General features: G+C 46.4%; 1 protein-coding gene across 1 annotated transcript in view; it reads left to right on the forward strand.

The window, feature by feature from the left end:
• Positions 1–18,739, forward strand: part of LOC138568695 (uncharacterized) — a 1,243,988-nt gene that overhangs the window by 786,064 nt on the left and 439,185 nt on the right. The window contains exon 83 of the mRNA XM_069646472.1: positions 1,592–1,773. Coding sequence (XP_069502573.1) covers positions 1,592–1,773 — 182 coding nt within the window. The remainder of the gene's footprint in view (positions 1–1,591; positions 1,774–18,739) is intronic.

Here is an 18,739-nt window from a genome sequence, read left to right on the forward strand (position 1 = left end):
AACTGAAAGTAAATAACTGACATGTGTATTGGGTCTTCCGGAATCATCTTCAATCACTTTAACTTGTATACAACTTGACTGGGTAAATTTGAGATCTCGGGTTATGCTGAAGCCAGTGACTTACTAGGTAATGCTCTGGACAAAACAACACCTTTTACTCTACAACGAAGCAAGAAGGTAGTTATCTCTCTTGGTGCAACCCTGTTAAGTATTTGCCTAAAAGGATTGGTTTGTCCAACTATTGGGATGATCAAATAGTAGTGATCAGTGCTTAGTTAATAAATTAGAATAAGTACATAAATCCTTGAGTTCGGGGAGAATCTCTCAAGAAATCTACTAAGAGTTGGTTAACAGAAGCGTACCATCAGTGAAGTTGTGTCACTGTTTTAAAATGTATTTGGAATATCTTCACCTACATTCGGCACTGGCTCTGTTTCTTAAAATAAGTTAAGTTCACTCAAAAATGTTAGTGTCTCAAAACATGGGCCATAATAAAATCTATATATGAAAAATATTTTTAAACTAAGTTCCTATGTAATGTTTTGAGCAAATGAGGCTCAAAGTTTTGGCATGGGGGCATCCATTTTGAGAAATGCAGCAGCCTCCTCTGTTCATGTTAAGCTCTGCTCTGGCGGCAATAATCAAGCAAAAGCCCCCCTACCGGGAGCTTTGCTTACTGCTGCCAGGGAGCAGAGCTTAACAAAGAGAGGAGGCTGTCTTGCCTTTCATTTTACGTTTTATGTGTTCCCAAAGCCCAGGGAAGCACAGAAAACATAAAATGAAAGGCACAGCAATTATAAATACTTCGCCGGCTGCAAACGTGGTTGTATTTATAATTTCTGGCACTTTTGCTTTAAGTCTCCCGGGCTCCCCCGGCTCGGGGAGCTCGGGAGACTTGAAACGTAAGCCACAGCGATCATAAATACAACAACATTGTATTTATAATTGCCGGTACATTCTTTTAAAATCTCCCGGGCTCCCCCCGGCTGCCGGCAGAGTTTTCATAATTGCTGCAAATTTCATTTATAGTTTCCCGAGCACGGATAACAGAAAATTAAAGTTGCAGCAATTATCAATACTGTGTCGGTATCCAGCGAAGTATTCATAATTGCCTGGACTTTCTTTTTAAGTCTCCCGGGCTCTCCCAGGCTCGGGCGAGCCTCAGAGACTTAAAAACCAAGCCACGGCAATCATAAATACAACACAGTTGTATTTATAATTGCCGGCACTTTCGCTTTAAGTCGGGGGAGCTCGGGAGACTTGAAACGAAAGCCACAGTGATCATAAATACAACAACGTTGTATTTATAATTGCCGCTACATTCTTTTTAAGTCTCCCGGGCTCCAGGGAAAGAATCCAGAGCATACGAAACTAAACTTAACACAGCATGGCTTCTATTCTTGTATATTAGAGCCCAGACTACACCACTTCACATATTATACCACCAGCCAATGTGTTTAGTGCTAAATAGATTCACTTTGTCTCATTAATGCCCAAACACAATATGAATAATTTTGTGTAAACACAAAGTATCTGTAAGCTAATGTACAATGGGAGTAATAGATATTATTCTATGTTTTACTCATTTCAGAATATCTCCAGCTCGTACATTTCAAAAGAGAACCTCATGATCTTGGGTAATCTGGCCTGTGAGCTCAATGGAACTTACATTGAACAGTCTGATACATATATACTAACCGTATTGGAAGTCTGTGCATCCTTCACAGTTGGCCAAATGACTGGCATTGAACAGAACCTAAAAGTGAAATATAGGTAAGTTCAGTGTGCTCACATAAAAAATATTCTATTTGCAGAGTTGACCTACAGTATGTACGTGCTTTTTTCAAATATGCATTGGGCCTCATTACGAATGTGGCGGTAAGGCAACAACGGCACCAGTAGTGCTACCATACCGCCACATTACGAGTTCTGCTTGCGGGTGCCGCTCTGCACGCCTGGTCAGACCAGGCGTGCAGAGCTGCACCCGTGAGCAGAACTCGCGATTGCACCTGCACCGTTATAAACGGTGCAGAATGGGGATCGGGAGCCCGGCCATACCGGCACCCGCGAATGGGCAATTACTGGCCCATTCAACTCGTAATGGGCCGGTAATGGCCCATTCGCGGTTACCGGTAGCGAGTTTGGCAGTAGCCGTGCCCTTATTAAGGGCACGGCTACTGCCAAACTCATAATGAGGCTCAATTGAGAGTGAAACAAATAACACACACATATTCAGAATAACAATACCCTTAATTTTAGGTGCGAGATCACCTTGGGTAGTTTAATTCAATGTAAGATTCATAGTAAGCAAATGCATTATAACCTGGGCATGTGAGTTTTAGTGTATGTGAAAATGAATATTGTTCTTAAAGCAGTTTAAAACGTGCAGATATACACATCGTTATCAATTAAACCATGTCTTACTTGCCACTAGTCTTAGGGGACAGCGAGAGAGAGAGTGAGAGAGGGAGAGTGAGAAGCACTTGAGAGAATGAAAAGGAACCCTAAAGTCTTCTCCCACTCCCTACAGTGTGCCCTACCTCTTTAAAGACAAACAAGATGTTTTAAATTCTTTGGCCCTCATTAAGAATTTAGCAATACCGCCTGTTTTACAGCACTGCACTATTATGGGGCATATGAACTAAAAACAAGCTGATTTTGTGTTTAGGCAATCACCAATACACAGCAAATTCATTACTGAATGCAGTGTTAGAAATGTGGTAATAACGCATGCAGTAATGACGTATTTCTCAATGAAGTCCTTTAGGACTCCAAAATGCGAAATGGCGTTAGGGTTAGCATGACTCTAAATCTTGCAGACCCTGTAACGGTAATCTAGTTGAGCAGTATTTCCAGAGCAAATACTGCCAATCCCCCAATGAAGCCTTTTGGAATTTCTCAAGAAAAATGTCTTCAAATCCCTAAATCTTCATTTACCAAAACTCCTGATTTAGATGGATTTAGTTCTACCAATGTTTGAGTGCACATTGTGCTTTTTTATTGCTAGGTTTTTGTGAAGACCTTTGCTAGAAGCAACCTCTCAACTTCCCAATTTAAATCAGTGCTGACGCTCTTGTTGACATTAAAGTTATTGTCACGCCTTTTTTTTTTTCTCCAAAAATCGTCCATGCACCCACTTTGCACGTCATGGCCATGGACTGTAATCTTGTTTTCTCTCTGGAGCATCACTTACTTTTTCATACCTTCAACACTATGGGGTCATTACCAGTTTGCCAGTCTGGAAACAACGGTACGGGTAAGCTTTACTGTTGTTTCCGGACCGGCAAACTACGAGTTCTGCGAGCAGGTGCTTTTCAGCCCGCCAGGTCTGACCTGGCGGGCTGACCATTCATGAATGGTGCCGGTGCATCCGTCCTCCCCATTCCCATTGAGTCCAGTGGGACTCGAATGGGAATGGGGAGTAATACTTTCTGGTGCCCGGCAATGGGCAATTACTGGGAACGCCGGAGCCGTAATGCCCCGGTAAGTCCCCATTGCCGGGTGCTGGAAAATTCATGTCATAATGAGGCCCCATTACTTGATCAGCACGGCCATCTTGTCTTAACAGGTAGTCACACCTGGTTGAGTTTATTTTTATTTATTTATTTATTTATAACATTTATGTAACGCCCAAACCAAAGGGTATCACAGCGTTTCACACAATAGCCAGAAAATAGAGGAACAATTGAGGCAGGCATTAGTTGTGTAAACAATTGATAACAGGTGTTAATTGTACTTATCAAACTTATCAAACAGCCAGGTTTTTATTGTTGTGATTATTTATGATTGTTCATTTCCTATGGCGGCTAGAAGAGAGTTCCATAGGGTGGGAGCAGTAACACAAAAGCTGACGGCTCCAGCTCTCTTGTTCTTGAAGCGAGGGGTAATAAGCGAGATGATAGAGATGCATCTTCACAAGTGCACTGGGAAATTTTGCATAATGCAGTTGTTGAGGTAGAGAGTTGCCACCAGTTTTTAAGTCGACACAAGACGCAATAAGTAGCCAGTGGGCTTCACGTCTGGTTGCTGAGATATGGTCCAATTGTTTTAGTACAAGGGCAGCGCGTAGGGCTTTGTTTTGCAGCAGTTGTAGTTTGGTCAAGTTGCAAGCAGAAGTGCCCATCAGGAGAACATTGCAGTTGTCCAGTTTGGTGAGGATAAGTGCTCGTGCGATAGTGAGGCAATTGCTTGGAGAGAGGAATTGCCTGCTCAGGGAGATGAGTCTAGCTGTGTAGGCCATGGCAGAAACCAAGGCGTTAATATGCCTGGTCATGGTTAACTCTGCTGCCAGGTGGACCCCAGGGATCTGACTTGTTTCAGGACCGGATGAATGTGCAATCAATGCAGAAGGTGACAAAGGCTGAATCCAAAGTCTTTGAGCTGGTAGGGGAGCCAACATTTAGGAGCTCAGTTTTGTCTTCATTTAGGCATACGTTGTGGGTGGCCATCCAGTTTTTGATAGTGCTGTACACTATGGGCCTCATCATGAGTTGGGCGTTAGCCTTTAAATGCGTCAGTAACGGTATTACCACCACATTTAAGGGCTGGCCCTATCACGAGTCTGGATTATTTAGCCACAGCTCTGAGCTAGGGGTAGATTCACAGAAAAATGTTATTTTCGGTGCAATTACCGACGGTGGTATTACCGTACCGAAATTGCGCCAAAATTGGACCCAATGGGGAATGGGGAGTAATAGTTAGCGCCCAACCTGTTATCCGGTGGTAATACCTCTGGGCCGGTGGGTACTAATGCTAATATAGTTGGGCGGTATCCCAGCTGGGATACCGCCCAACTCATGATCAGGCTGTATATTGATTGTAGCAGTGTCCGGTTGTAATCACCAGAGATGGGAATGAGTTTTTAGGTATAATCTTCAAAGTTAGTGTAGATGTTCCACAGTGAGTCAAGGAGGTTGAATAAGGGCTTTGTGTAAGTATTGTAGAGTGTGGGTGATAAGCAGGAGTCTTGTGGGACACCTATTAGAGCCAGGATGGGGTCAGCTGCTGCCTCACCAATGATTACTCTATTGGTGCGACCTGAGGAAAGATTTGATCCATGGGGTTGCTTCAGGTGAAAACTGGAAGTGCTGGCTGAGGTGTTGGCAGAGGGTGGCATGATCAACTAGGTCAAACGTGGCCAAAAGATCTAGGAGGAGGATGGCTAGGTTGCCAGAGTCGCGTATATTATTTATTTGGATTTTCAGATTCAGAAGGGCTGTTTCTGTGCTATGTTTTGGGTGGAAGCCGTACTGTCGCTTTCCAAACAGGTTATTTTGCTCTAGGAACTGTTGGACTTGTGCGTAGGCTAAGCGGTGAAGAATTTTGAGCAGCGGAGCTGTGGTGATGGGGCGGTAGTTTGTGGGAATGGAAGGATCTAGTAAGGTTTTTTTTTTTTAGAAGTGGTATGATCCATGCTGCTTTGATACTAGAGGACACGTTACTGGTCAGGAAAGAGGTGTTGGCCAAATCGGTGATGATAGGTGCTAAGGTAGTTGCTCAGAGCTTCACTATGTGTGCGGGACATGGGTCACCTTTGCAATTGGATGATTTTAGCGATAGAATGGCAGTTAGAACCTGTTCTTGCAAGACTTGGCAGAATGCGAATGTGGGGCAGGTGATGAGTGGGTTGCACTGGAATGGTTGGGAAGGTCACACGTGGGGTCTTTGGCAGCAAGCAAGGCTTTTTTAGTGCAAATATTTGTACGAAGAGTCTCTGTTTTGTGTAACATGATATGATATTTTATTTATATCGCGCTCGTACACAGGTGTTTCAGAGCGCGACCAGGCAAAGGGAGGGAAACAGGGAAGAACAAAAACAACGATCTTACTAGGCCCAGTGACATTGAGAACGCGCAAGTGCATGGAAGGGGGGGGGAGAAATGGAAAGTGCGGAACAGAGGATAGAGCAGAATAAATAATAATAAGTAAAAATAAATAAAGGAAATAAACAGTGGTAGTGCAAGTGAAAAAGTGCTAGGTTAGTCAGATAGGGTGTATCTGATAAGTGCAGAAGAAGAGTGGGCGGGGGACCGTATGGGTACAGATACAGGCCCCAGTGCAAGGGGTGGCCCGGAGGCAGTGCAGGAGGGTGGCAGGGTGAGCAGGTACCTGGGCCCGAAGGACAGAGGGTGGCCAGGTGCACGGTGCCAAGAGAAAGCAAATCAGCAGGGGAGAAGAGGGGGCAAAGGCAGAAGTGAAGAGCAAGGTCTTGAGGTGCTTCCGGAACCGTAGATGGTTCTCCTCAAGTTTCAAGGTGGCAGGAAGGCTGTTACAGAGGGAGATCCCAGCCGAACACAGAGATCTACCCCCAGCTTGTTTCTTTGAAAAACGAGTGACCCTGAGGGAGTTAGAAGTAGAGGAGCAAAGAGCTCGAAAGGGGAGGTATTTATAGAGAGATAATTGAAGGTATTTTGGACCCAGGCCCCAGAAAGCCTTGTGTACAATGCAGAGGGGTTTCAATTTAATCCGTGTATCCACTGGGAGCCAATGTAGGGAATTCATAGCAGGAGAGATACGATCCCAGGGCTTGAGGCCAAGGACAAGTCTCGCAGTCCTGTTCTGGATTAGTTGTTAAGGGCAGAGAGTGGAGGCAGGTAGATTTAGAAAGAGGCTGTTACAGTAGTCCAACCTAGAGAGAACCAGAGCTTGGGAGACAGTGAGCTTCTGAGGGAACGAGAGGAAAGGCAGAGTACCTCTAAGAAGGTGCAGTAAGAAGTTTGACTTTTTAGAGACGTCAGAGATGTGTGCAGAGAAGGAAAGTGTAGAATCAAAGATGACCCCAAAGTTCTTATACTCGCATATAGGGGTAGGAAGAGGGCCAAGGGAGGTCGGCCAGAGAGTGAGGGGAAAGGAAGGTGAAGGTGTACCAATGAGGAGCATCTCAGTATTGTTGGCATTAAGACAAAGATCGTTGGCGGCACACCAGTTTTGAATGGCGATTAGGCAATCAGAGATGAGGGAAGGAGAGGAGTTCGGTGTCATCAGCATAGCACTGGAAATTTGAGCAGAAAATGGAAATGCCGTAGGCGAGAGTTGCCAGGTAGGCAAAGGAGGGTATGCAGACAAAGAAGAACGAGGGAGAGGAGTGGGAGTGCAGGAGAGGGTGGACAAGATGTCATGGGTTTTAGAGATAAAGTGAGAGGCAAGGGCATTGCAAAGAGCCTGGGAGGCGAGAGGAGGGGTGGAGACTGCAGCAGGGTTGGCCAGCTCCTTACAGATTTTAAAGAGTTTGGCCGAGTTGTTAGATGCCGCAGAGACATGGGCTTGAATGTGGACTCTATTCTTGGTATCAACAGAGAGTCTGTATTGCCTGTGGAGCAGGCGGCAGGCCAGTTTGTCAGAGGATGAACAAGATGCCCTCAATTTCCTCTAAGCCGCCCTACACTTACGTTTAAGTGTAGCTAGGTCAGAGTCATACCAAGAATTGCACTTGGCTTTGGGCTTCAAGCGGATCCTCATGACAGGGGCAAGAGCATCAAGAGTAGCAGAAATAGAAGAATAGAGCAGGGACAGGGCTGTGTCAAGGTTTGAGTCAGCCTGGGGTTGAGGGGGGTGAGAAGGTGGTGGCGAAAGCCTCGACTGACACACGCTTCATGGGCCTGAAATCTGAGAAGGTGGTTGGCAGTCTTGGGGTAGGCTTGGCTTGAGTGGAGGAGATGGAAAGATGAGAGGAGAGGAGGCGGTAATCACTCCAGGAGAGAGGAGTGGTGAGGGGAATAGAGAGGGGGAGGCCAGAGGAGATCAGGACATCAAGTGTGTGACCAGCGGAGTGAGTCGGGCCAGAGGGGAGGATAGATAGGGAGAGTGAATCTTAGAGGTCGCGAAAGAGCGCAGATGCGGAACAGGGAGAATCAAGATGGATGTCAAGGTCACCAAGGAGGAGGAGTTGAGTGGTTGAGGCAAAGAGGGATGAGGCGAGGTCTGCCCACTCAGAGAGAAAAGAGGTGATTTGACCAGGGGGCCGGTAGAGAGTAGCAACAGTAAGAGAATGGCTAGGCGAGAGAGCCTGCAGACAAGGCATTCGAAAGAGGAGTAATGTTGAGTGGGGGTGATAAAGGCAGGAATCCATTCAGGGAAGATCAGGGCTACTCCCCTCCACCCCCCAGGCTGGGTGGATCTGGGGGCAGAGAGGATCTTGTAGCCATCAGGGAGGAGAGTGTCAAATCTCGTGAAAGAACTGGCCGTGAACCATGTCTCGGTCTTCGAGGAGGTGGCAGATGTCAGAGGAGTGTTTGAAAGCAGAGCAGGAGTTGAGAGTGGCAAGATGAAGAAGGTTGCCAACCTTAAAGACCTTCTGGGGAGGTACGCCCTGCAGAGGTGTGGAGGGAGCTAGAGATGGGACAGAGGAGGGAGGAAAGGAGGGCAAGGTACCTAAGGGAGGAGAGTAGGGGACAGCTGGAGATGAGAGGAAGTTGATGAGGCGAGGGAACCGCCTATCAAAGAGGAGGAGATTAGCCTGAGGGCCTTGCACCATGACAGTGCCATAAAGGTAGACATTAATGGTGACTCCGAAGGAGTCGAAGGAATCCATGCAGACTTCCCAGCGGGTGCCACCATTAATGGGAGAGGAGGAGACAGGACAGATCAAAGAGGAAGAGATTAGCCTGAGGGCCTTGCACCATGACAGTGCCATTAAGGTAGACATTAATGATGACTCTGGAGACCATGGCATCTTGTATGGTGGTACACAAGGCTTTGTCTGAGCGAGTAACAACATGACTGGGGATGGGGGTTTCAAGTTCTCTCAGGATGGAGAATAGCTCAACAGTGTTAGAACCCGCATTGGAGATTCTAACATTGTAAGAGTTAGCTTTGAGGATGACTACTGCTTTCTTGTAGGAATGGGAAGCGGTGACGAGAGCTGTACAGTTACTTGGGGAAGGTTGCTTTTTACATAAGTGTTCGATAGCCCTTTTGTTCCTTCATAGCATGACTAGTTCTTCTGTGAACCAGGTGTATATTGGGTTTGTGAGGTTTAGGTATTTTAGTTTTGATTGGGGCATGTAGATTCAGGGTGTGGAGAAGACAGGTGTGGTAGTGGATGGCCGGAAGCATGAGCTAAGCAAGGCCAGGAGTGTGGGCTTCAGTGCCTCGTGTCAATTTGCGGGTGTTGCACACTCGTATAGGGTTCTGCACAGGTGCGTGGCTATGAGGGGATTGGCGAGGGAGAGGTTGAAGTGAATGAGGAAATTATAAGACCATGTTACTGTATTAATGGATGAGATCTCAGCAGTCGCATTGGCCGTGAGGATCCAGTCCAGGATTTGCCCTTTGGAGTTCGTAGGTGGGTCTATCAGTTGGTTGAAGTTCATGTCTTCTAATGCTAGCGCTAGAGCGTCTGCATTGGGTTCTGACGCATCATTAAATCTGAGATTGAAATCCCCCAAGACAATGAAGTTGGTCATTGGTTTCATGGTAGGCCAGGAGCCAGTTGTATGTGGTTTGATGATTGGTAGAAAGCCTGAGAAGCAGCCTTTTTAAATCCTGGGGTAGCAGGTGCAATGGAGGATCTGATATATAGTGAGGATTTGGCCATTATGGCTACTCCTCTTCCTATAGCGTTAAGGCAGTCTGGCCTATAAATGGTGTAGTTAGGTGGGATTCTAAAGAGAGAAGTGGGCCAGAGGCGTTGTGTAGCCATGATTCTGTGGTGGCTAGGATTTCAAGGTTGTGTTTTAGTATAAGATTGTGGACGTCAATAGCATGTGCTACAAGGGAGCAAACATTAATTAGTGCACAATTTAGGACCTGTGCCTGCTTGGCTGGGGAGTGGGGAAAGTAAGAGTGGGTGCCTGTTGTTCATCATTGTTAGGGGGTGGGATGGGAGCGCTGGTGCGAGAGCTGAGTCTTGCTAATCTGGCAGCCCCTAATAAGGGTGTGGGGGCAGACCCCTAATTACATCTACCCAAACCGGGGTCCACCACCTAAGGAACGAGTGCATCATTTGTACGTAAAGCAAGGTTTATTGTCCAAAAATCCAGGGAGCAGCTGAATAGTCCCGTAGAACCAGACCAACTTAAGTCTCAACTAACTACATCAATTGATTCATTTCTATACATTTTCCCAACAGTTAAAACACCCCCAGATATTTTATTACCACCCACCCTTCAAACTTGTTTGGACAAAGCATTTACAAAGAAGTTCCATCTTTTCCAAATTCATTTTTTCTAATTGGTCATACGACCATCTTCAGATCGTGTTTGAAGTGCACCTTTGCTGGGGATTGGTCTGTGGTAGGTCGTGACATCATGCTACAATTAAACATTCACATACAACAAAATGGATTACTCAGTTACAACTGGCCTAGAGCCTTTAACCTTAAGTGTGATTTCAAATGGTCCATTTGAATATTTTAGCAATACGAGAAAGGGCTGATCAAACAGATTTCTGTTTGAGCTACCGATTACGATCTCATCCGCCCCAGACTCCTGGCTCCTCTTAAAACATACAGCACCCTGTATGTGACCACTACTCCAACACATACAGCCTTTAGTTTCAACCTGTGAAAATAATTGACTGCTGGACACTCTGGCCTCTGGCCCCATCTGTATTACCAGCCTAAGCAAATGGTCAACCGCCTCTACGCAACTTAAATACAATGAGCAAGATTACATCTGTTCCTTTGTGGAACTGTTAAACCATAAACCTTCATCCTGTTTGCAAGCTGACCTTCTACTGGATGACTCATTCTTTCTTCCATTAACCCCACAGGCCCAGAAAACCAGAATGTTGCTGCAACCTAAAATGCACCGTGAAACTGCTAGCTTCAAAATCCAAATAACCTCACAAAACCCCACTTACGTGTACATTTATATAAACCCTAATTAAGCTTCTTTGATGTGTTTCTCTATGTGATCAAAACTCCTTGTATGTATATATTTCTCTGTGTGCATGTTTTATAAATGTTATTCCTTCTTTACCATGGCATTGCAGGACAGGTCCCCCCTCCGTATCAATTCTAGACAACAGTAAGGCTAAAGATAACATATCCCATCCATAATTAACTACACTCAATACATATGTAATTCCAACATCGCGTCCAGTTTGCTGCCATACCCCGTCATCAATATGGCACGTGCAATATGAACCCCTTGTAATCATGGGAACCCTTCCTGACCACCCCAAAGGGAGGATAACATTGGTTCTGACCCAGGTTATGATATGATAGGTTATTTATAACGCGCTTAATACCCAGAGGTTTCTAAGTGCGGACCCAGGGATCGAACCTGTGTTGCTCTGTGTCGTCTTGCTTCCAAGACGAGCACACTGCCCCTGAGCTATCCTCCCGAGACATACAAGGCTGGGTGAATCCTATTTTGTAAGGAGGTTGTTGAGTGATAGATAACTGGCTGGTGGCATGAGTAACTGGTAATCCTAACACAGCAGAGGTGGCATGGGGTTGCTTGGCAGGGATAGAGGTAAGTAAGGATACAGATCTAAAGCGTGTTGGGTGTTGTTTCATTTGTTCGTTTCTGCTTTATTTCCATAATTTTACCACAAAAGCCAATATATCAAAATACATAAAAACACAACATTAGATATGGTATAAAATCATAAAAATCCCAGGAACCTACAGTTGAAACAATTATAGAATAAATATCTTCCAGTTATACCTATGAATCAACTTGTACTGAGTAATCAAATTTACACAGACTGACAATGTGCATAAAGTGCATTCTATATTACAAGACACAGGTAAATAGTCTATGCATATGACTCATATTCCTATAAATATGGAGCAAGCAAAATGATGATTGCATGAACATTACCCATTGAATTGGGTCACTCTGCTTGTCGCAGATAGCAACCCAGAGTGCTAACGTGCATAAGGAACATTCCATGTTACAATACTTAGTGAAGGAATCCATGTGATAAATTCATACAGTTACAAGTAGGAGTGCCTTCAGTAACACCATGAGAAAGCTGTTTTTGTAGGCACTAAACTGCCCTATATCCGGTTACCTGGCAACTATTTCACAAGCGCAAGAGGTTTTAATGATCCTTTCCTTGGGTCACCATAGTTGGGGCACAGCAACAGAAAATGGACCATATCTTCTTTTTTATCCAAACAAAAAGGGCAGAACTGACTTCCATTAGGGTTCCATCTAAACCTCTATGCAGCCAGATGAAGTATGCCCAGACACGCCTTCAGGAATAGGGACTTCATATGCTTTGGATACATTTGGTCCAAATAATCTTCGTAGCCCTCATTCTGCTACATGGACCAATATCTGCAAAACTGGGGGGACGTCAACAGTCTCCTTTCAATTTCTGCTTCCCTTATGGCCACTAGCTGTGCCGAACATTACCCTTGGAGTTTCTAATAATAATGCTTGGGTTGGATCAATAGTCAATGAGGCCGATTGGTTGGACTTCATTCTTTACAAATAATAACCATGGCAGGGTCATTGCACCTTCCTGGGTTATTACATCCCCTACTGCCCCATGATATTTAAGTAAATTCCCACTGGTCCAAAGCCTTAGCCAATAAAACACTGGTTTTGACCTACACAATATTTCAACAAGCTGCAGATCGAACTCAAGTGCAATCTGTAAATTTAGCGCGGTGGTAGGTTTGCCCCGTAGGTTCTTCAAAAATGTATTTTCTATGACATACAGATAAGAGCAGTTAGACCAACTGCACAGTTCGGCTCCACAATTGGCCGCCTGTCGTGCCCGAGCCTTGTATCCCTTTAGGACCACACAGACAGAGCTCCGCCCCCGTGTTCTATGGCAAATTTGGCTATAGCCCCACTATACCTGGCGAGGGTCATTCCTACCTTCTTCGACTGCTCCCTCCAGGTGCAATCTTGATTTACTCTTAGGCCCAAATAATCATGCTTGATTCAAGCTTCCCCAGTGTAAGATTATTTCTAGGCTATTTCACCCCTTGTTTCCTCTGAGGATCATAACCTTAGTCTTCTGAATGTTGACTGTAAGACCATTTTCTAGGCAGAAGCCTGCAAAGACATCCAGCTGGCAACACAGTCCCACAGGAGTCAATGACAGGAATGCTTTGTCAGCAAACATCAAAACCGGGATCCTATCTCCCACCAACAATGGGGTATCAGTAGGAATTTTCAAGAGGTTGGTGATTACTCCATTTATAAATAAGCAGAAGATTAGGGGGGCCAGGACACAATCCTGGCACACCCCCATCTCAATGTTCAACCTTCTTGACATTGCTACATCAATACCACATTAGATCCTTGCACCATACATAGACCAGGTGTAAAGTTCTGAATGGCCTCTAGGGATACCCAATTCCATCAGAATCAACCATAACCTTGCTCTCGGAACAGTATCAAATGCCGTATTTAGATCTATAAAGAAGGCATAAATGGGTATTTTTCCCAAGATGCAATATTTATCACAGATCAGGCATCACCTCAGGCACTGGTCCACCGTACTGGTGCCCTTTTGAAATTCCACCTGCAGCTGATTCAGAACTCCAGCATCCTGGACGCAGGCCTCAAGATTTCTCAAAATAGCCTTCACAAAGACTTTGCCCCCAGCATCAAGGAGGGAGATTGTATTATAATTGGCCGGATGGTTTCAATCTCCCCTCATGAAGATGGGCACTATGACGGCCTGGGTCCAGAACACCGGAGGCCTGTTCAATGCCAAAACTGCATTAAAGAGTCTGGTCAGGTATGGTACCCAAATCAGTGGTTCATTAGCAAAAAAATCAACCGGGGCCAGTTCTTGACCCGGCGACTTTTCTTTTTTCTGGCTCTCCAAAGCCAACTTAACCTCCTCTTCCCCTAAAGTTAAGGGCAGATCACCTTACTCTGTGTTATGAACAGTTCGTTCGTTCACCCGCCACACTCTATTCTCCTCACATAGGCTCTCAAAATGATCTGCCCAAATGCCTTCAGGAATAACTCCCTCGATTGTGTTCTGCTCCATGTGCCACCCGGTGCTCAGTAGGTGCCAAAACTCCTTCATATTCCCATTTTTTATTGCATTAACCATTAGCTCCCATAGGCCCTCCTGGTATTCTAATTGTTTTGCTTTCATGGCCCGCTCATAATTTTTCCTCGCGTCACACAGAGGTACCATCCCTTCTATAGTCACCAATTCGGCCTGCCTAATGAGAATGCCCTTTGCCCTATGGCAGTCGTCACCATCATACCACAGATTTCTATGAAAGGATTGGGTCAGAGTGGACGTTGACAGCTTGGAGAACACTTCTCCCAATTTGCTCATTAACTCATTGTGAGTTTCAACAATGATTTTCCATTCTTGCCTCCTAAGTAGATTGAGAGAATGGAATTATAAATCACTGTCAATGCAGCCTCCAGGTTGATCTTTGCCCACTTTATTGTGTGCCTGGCATTCCCACTAATGGTTTTGCCACCAACCAGCGGTACCACCTGCTCAACCAAGACCCCCAATAACATTGCTGTCCCGGTCAAACTAGAGCGGTTTACAGAATAGAAGATCTTGCTGGGTGAGGAATCCCCCAGGGACCTGCCTGTCATGATTCCTGCCCCTCATGTTCCCAGACCTCCAAGATGTCAGGCTAGAGCCAGGCCACGATCACCTACATGGCCCTCAAGGGCCTCTCCATCCCTCCAAAGACCCACTTGGAGTCAGACTTGGCGCTTTTGGCACCAGACTCACTCACTCCCATAGGATAACATTGGGGATTGGACTTTTAGTGCATTGATGGGGACAAGATGGATGCCCCCACATATTTTGGTTCCCAGAACTGCATGTGCAGTCTAGTCTTTGGAGGGATGGTTCAGCCCAGAGACACCTGGGATACCCAGAGACTATTTAAGTCACGCCCAGGCTGAGAAACATGCTTTGTGTTTTCTGCACCTGCAGCGTGACACTCACCGTGTTGGGATCGGTCTCCAGTAGGCCTGCATCTTTCTTCTGCGCTCAGCTCCTGCAAGAACAAGAACACTTTTAGGAACAGCCTTACCTTGCGGCGCTTCTGCCCATCATTCATCGCTCCTTCTGTTCTGCGGGCATCTTCGGCGGTGTCATTCCCATCCCGGCACGCCGCTTCCTAAGGAAAAGGGAAAAGAACAGAAAAAAAGGCATTAGTAAGCATTCAGCAAATCTTGGCTTATTTTTAAAGACTATACAAGCTTCAAACGCTTACCTGAATCCCGGCCGCTCTGGGGGAACTCTGTCTCGGGTACTTCTCATCCATCTGCAAGAGGGAAAAGACACTCCAGGTTAGCGTGGAAACATCTAGAGGCGCTGCATACCGCGCTTACCCACCGCATTTCTTCTTCATAACCAGCATCCGCGCTGAAAACGTTGTGGCACATAAAAGACACAGAAAAAGAAATCAGTTCAATACAAATACGAAAGGGTCACATCGCGCATCACGCTCTCACTCACCTTCAGCGCTACTCATCTCAGCAGCACGTCGCCATCCACGGACGCCAGCCATCATCTAAGGAAGGAAAGGAACAAAGTTAGGAACTGTTCAAAAGACTCATTATACTTACCTGTCAGACTCTTGCCAGTGAAGTAACTAGGCAGCAACGAGCCCGCATCAATCAACGCGCCCCTGCGCGGAAAGCAGGATGGAGAGCACACTTTCCAAGAAAACAAGGTGAGCTGTGGATCAAAGAGAAGGGTTGGACCCCGGGGAAGAAGGGGTTCAAGCACACAGAGACAATAGGGAGTTAAACTCTACCAATCCTGTGTTTCAGGCCCAGTCTCCAGTCGAGTAGACTCCAGGGAAGGGTTCGAGGTCGTAAGAGGTCAGAACAGGCTGAGTGACGTCCCTGTGGATATCAGGTGAGCGTTACACTGCCCTCATACTACTTGCCATCATTATGCCTGCCACTTTTTCAGAATTTGTATACTTTCTCCTAGGGGCGGGGGCCCACCAACTCCCCAATTCCCAATACCTTATCTTCATCTTCCAGCATGCCAGCAATGATTCCTAACGTCTCATACTGCAAGTTGAAGTCCCCCATTACAAGAATCTTTATTGGTTCACCAGAATTAGACCTCCACTTATCTATACAAGCCTGCAGATGAGCAACTAGGGTCCCCCAGTTGCTGCTTCCCAATTATACAAATTAATTAATAAAATGTTTGTGCCATCTAGGCCTCAAATATGAAGTTCTGATAAGTCTTTGGAGCCAGTTTCAATAACATGTATATCCCTATAAATCGATGAACTGATCCAAAAGAGCAATCCCCCACTTGGCCTACCTCTTCCGCCCTGGACTGCAGGTATCTCAAAGGGGGCATAGCCCTGAATGCTTGGACCTACCAATGCCCAAGCCTCCTGGAACCCAATTATGTCATGATTTTGGATGAAGGATACCCATGCCTCATCTTCCAAGTGGCAATTACGTCCTGCTACATTCCAGGATAGATTGCACCTTCATCCTCTGGGTCACCATCCCCTCCTGTAGTGGCAGAATGTCTGGCACAAGGGCAGTATTTTGCTTAGACGGTGAGGATGGTGAGACCAGAGTGGGGCACTCGTTCCATCAATCTAGTTCATCCAATGTTCAGTGTCCACACTCTGGATATTGCCGTTTATCGCGGCATGGGGTAGTGCCAATGATATGATATGATATGATAGTTTATTTATATAGCGCCTATACACAATGTGTTTCAAAGCGCTTCAAGGCAAGGGAGGGAACAAGGGAAAAAACAATGACATTCTTACAGGCCATGAACAGTAAGGATGTGAAATTAACTATCGTACTCGGCCTGACGACATTTTAGATAGTGCAAGAGCTAAAACATACATAAGGAAGGGAGGGGGAGAGTGGGAAGGAAATGGAAACAGACAGGCGACTACCGTACTATGCCTGACGACATTTCTGGTAGAGCCGGAAAAAAAACAAGCGGTGAGGGAGAGGAGTGCAGAAAGGTAGGGGAGGAACAAAACAAGCGACTATCATATTAGGCCTGACGACATTTCAGATAGTGCTGGAGGGGTTTGGGGAGGAAAAAACCAGTAAGGGGAGGGAAGCGGAGACAGACGAGGTTACTATCATACTAGGTCCAAGGACAACTCTGATAGAGTAAGGGCATAGAAGAAAGTAAGGGGAGGAGATAGGAAAAGGGAGAAAGGAAAGGAGGAGAGAACAGAGAGTTAGCAGTCAAAAGAGTGGAGAAGCAAGAGGGGAGAGTGAATACAATTGCAGAAGTCAGTAGTAACACATAATGTTGCAAGCCAGGATACAAGATGAAGATGGGAACAGCATGATTCAGGGCCACCATGAGTACAAGATGCAAAAGAAGTTCAGCATGAGAGTTGAGAAAGGGTGACGCACCATGAATGAATGAAATCCATAAAAGTCAAATCCAGCATTGTCCACAAAACGGTGATGGTGAAACCAGAATGTATCAGGAGAGACTCCTGCAGAAGTAGGCTTGAGTGGGGTGAGGGGGGAGCAGGGTAGAAGAATCAAGCAAAACAGGCAACACCTGTGTGCGAGAATGGGGGGGCACAAGGGAACATCACGGGGGGACCAGAGGGAGTAACACATGTTGGTGCATGCCTACCTGCTGTCTGAGCAGGGGTCGGGCCCTGGGACCTCCTGGTCCGAACAGGTCTAAACAGGAATTCCCCTTTTGATCGTCTGCCCTTCGCTTAGGACGCCCGGGCAAGAGACGCCCTTGATCTAATAGTTAGGAGCAGGAAGGAAGAGGCAGGGCTAAGAAGGTGGGTGGTGCTTGCTAAGTGTCATCCGCCACCCTGTTTGGCATTTGTATCCGCGTTGGCGGCTACGTGGTGGGAGGTCGAGCGGATGTTCCACTACGTTGTTTTCCCAGCGCACTTGACGGTCTAGAGGTTTTCCAACATGGCGCCCGCTGGGTAGTACTTCTTTCCCCCTCTCCCAGGGATCGCCGCGTTGGAACCCTCCTTACTGCGTTTCCTCGCATCTTTGGGTCTTGACGCTAGTTTTCCTGTTTTGGCCTTTCAGGCCACCTCTCTGGTCTTCGGTCCACTTCCTCTCCGGGCCGCCTTACCCTTTCGATTCTCTCCTCTCTCTGCTCCACTTTCTTTCTCCGCTTGCTCCCTTCTTTTGACTTCCGCCTTTCCTTGCCGGCTGTGGCTCCCTTCCCGTGCCCGCATTTTGCTGCTCCTCTCCCGGCTGTGTTTCTCTCCCCAGCCGCTTCGGTTCTCTGTTTATTTCCAGAGGAGGCGTTAGCTGGTTTCCCTTCCAGTGGCGCTGCCTTTTCTCCGGTTCCTCCTCTACATTGGATTCCGGCTTCACCTGCTTTCATCTGCTACCTACCTCAAGGACTCCGCTACCAGCTGCTTGCTCCGGACCATCTTCAGCTGCTTTTCTCATCGGAGGGGTTTTTCTGCCTGTTCAGGCTTTTTCCCTTCGCTATTGTCTGTTCGCGGGAAGGAAGTCCCAGGTTTGCTATTTATTAGCGCTCACTGTGGCTTCCTCTCGAGACAGACACGCTTCACACAAGAAGGAGAAGGACTACCTCTCACACAGACAACTGCACCTGGAGGACTTGGAATCAGGTAAGGAGAGTGGGGAGGAACGGGAGTTGGCGGACACCTGCAGTCAGGACAGTTTGCAACGCCATTCAGAAAAGGTGTCGGAGGAAGAGCAAATACAAGAGCTATGGAAGGCCATTCAAGGAATATCCCAAGAACTACAAACTGTAAAGGAAGAAAACGTAGTCTTGAAACAAATGATTACTGCCCGCGAATCTCCATCTCCTGAACTTCCTGTGATGGCTCTCTCGGCAGGAAAGTTTGATGGAACTCCTAAAAAGGTTA

This window comes from Ambystoma mexicanum, chromosome 2q (assembly GCF_040938575.1).
Source record: "Ambystoma mexicanum isolate Mex_15411 chromosome 2q, UKY_AmexF1_1, whole genome shotgun sequence".
In the NCBI taxonomy this organism is placed as follows: domain Eukaryota; kingdom Metazoa; phylum Chordata; class Amphibia; order Caudata; family Ambystomatidae; genus Ambystoma; species Ambystoma mexicanum.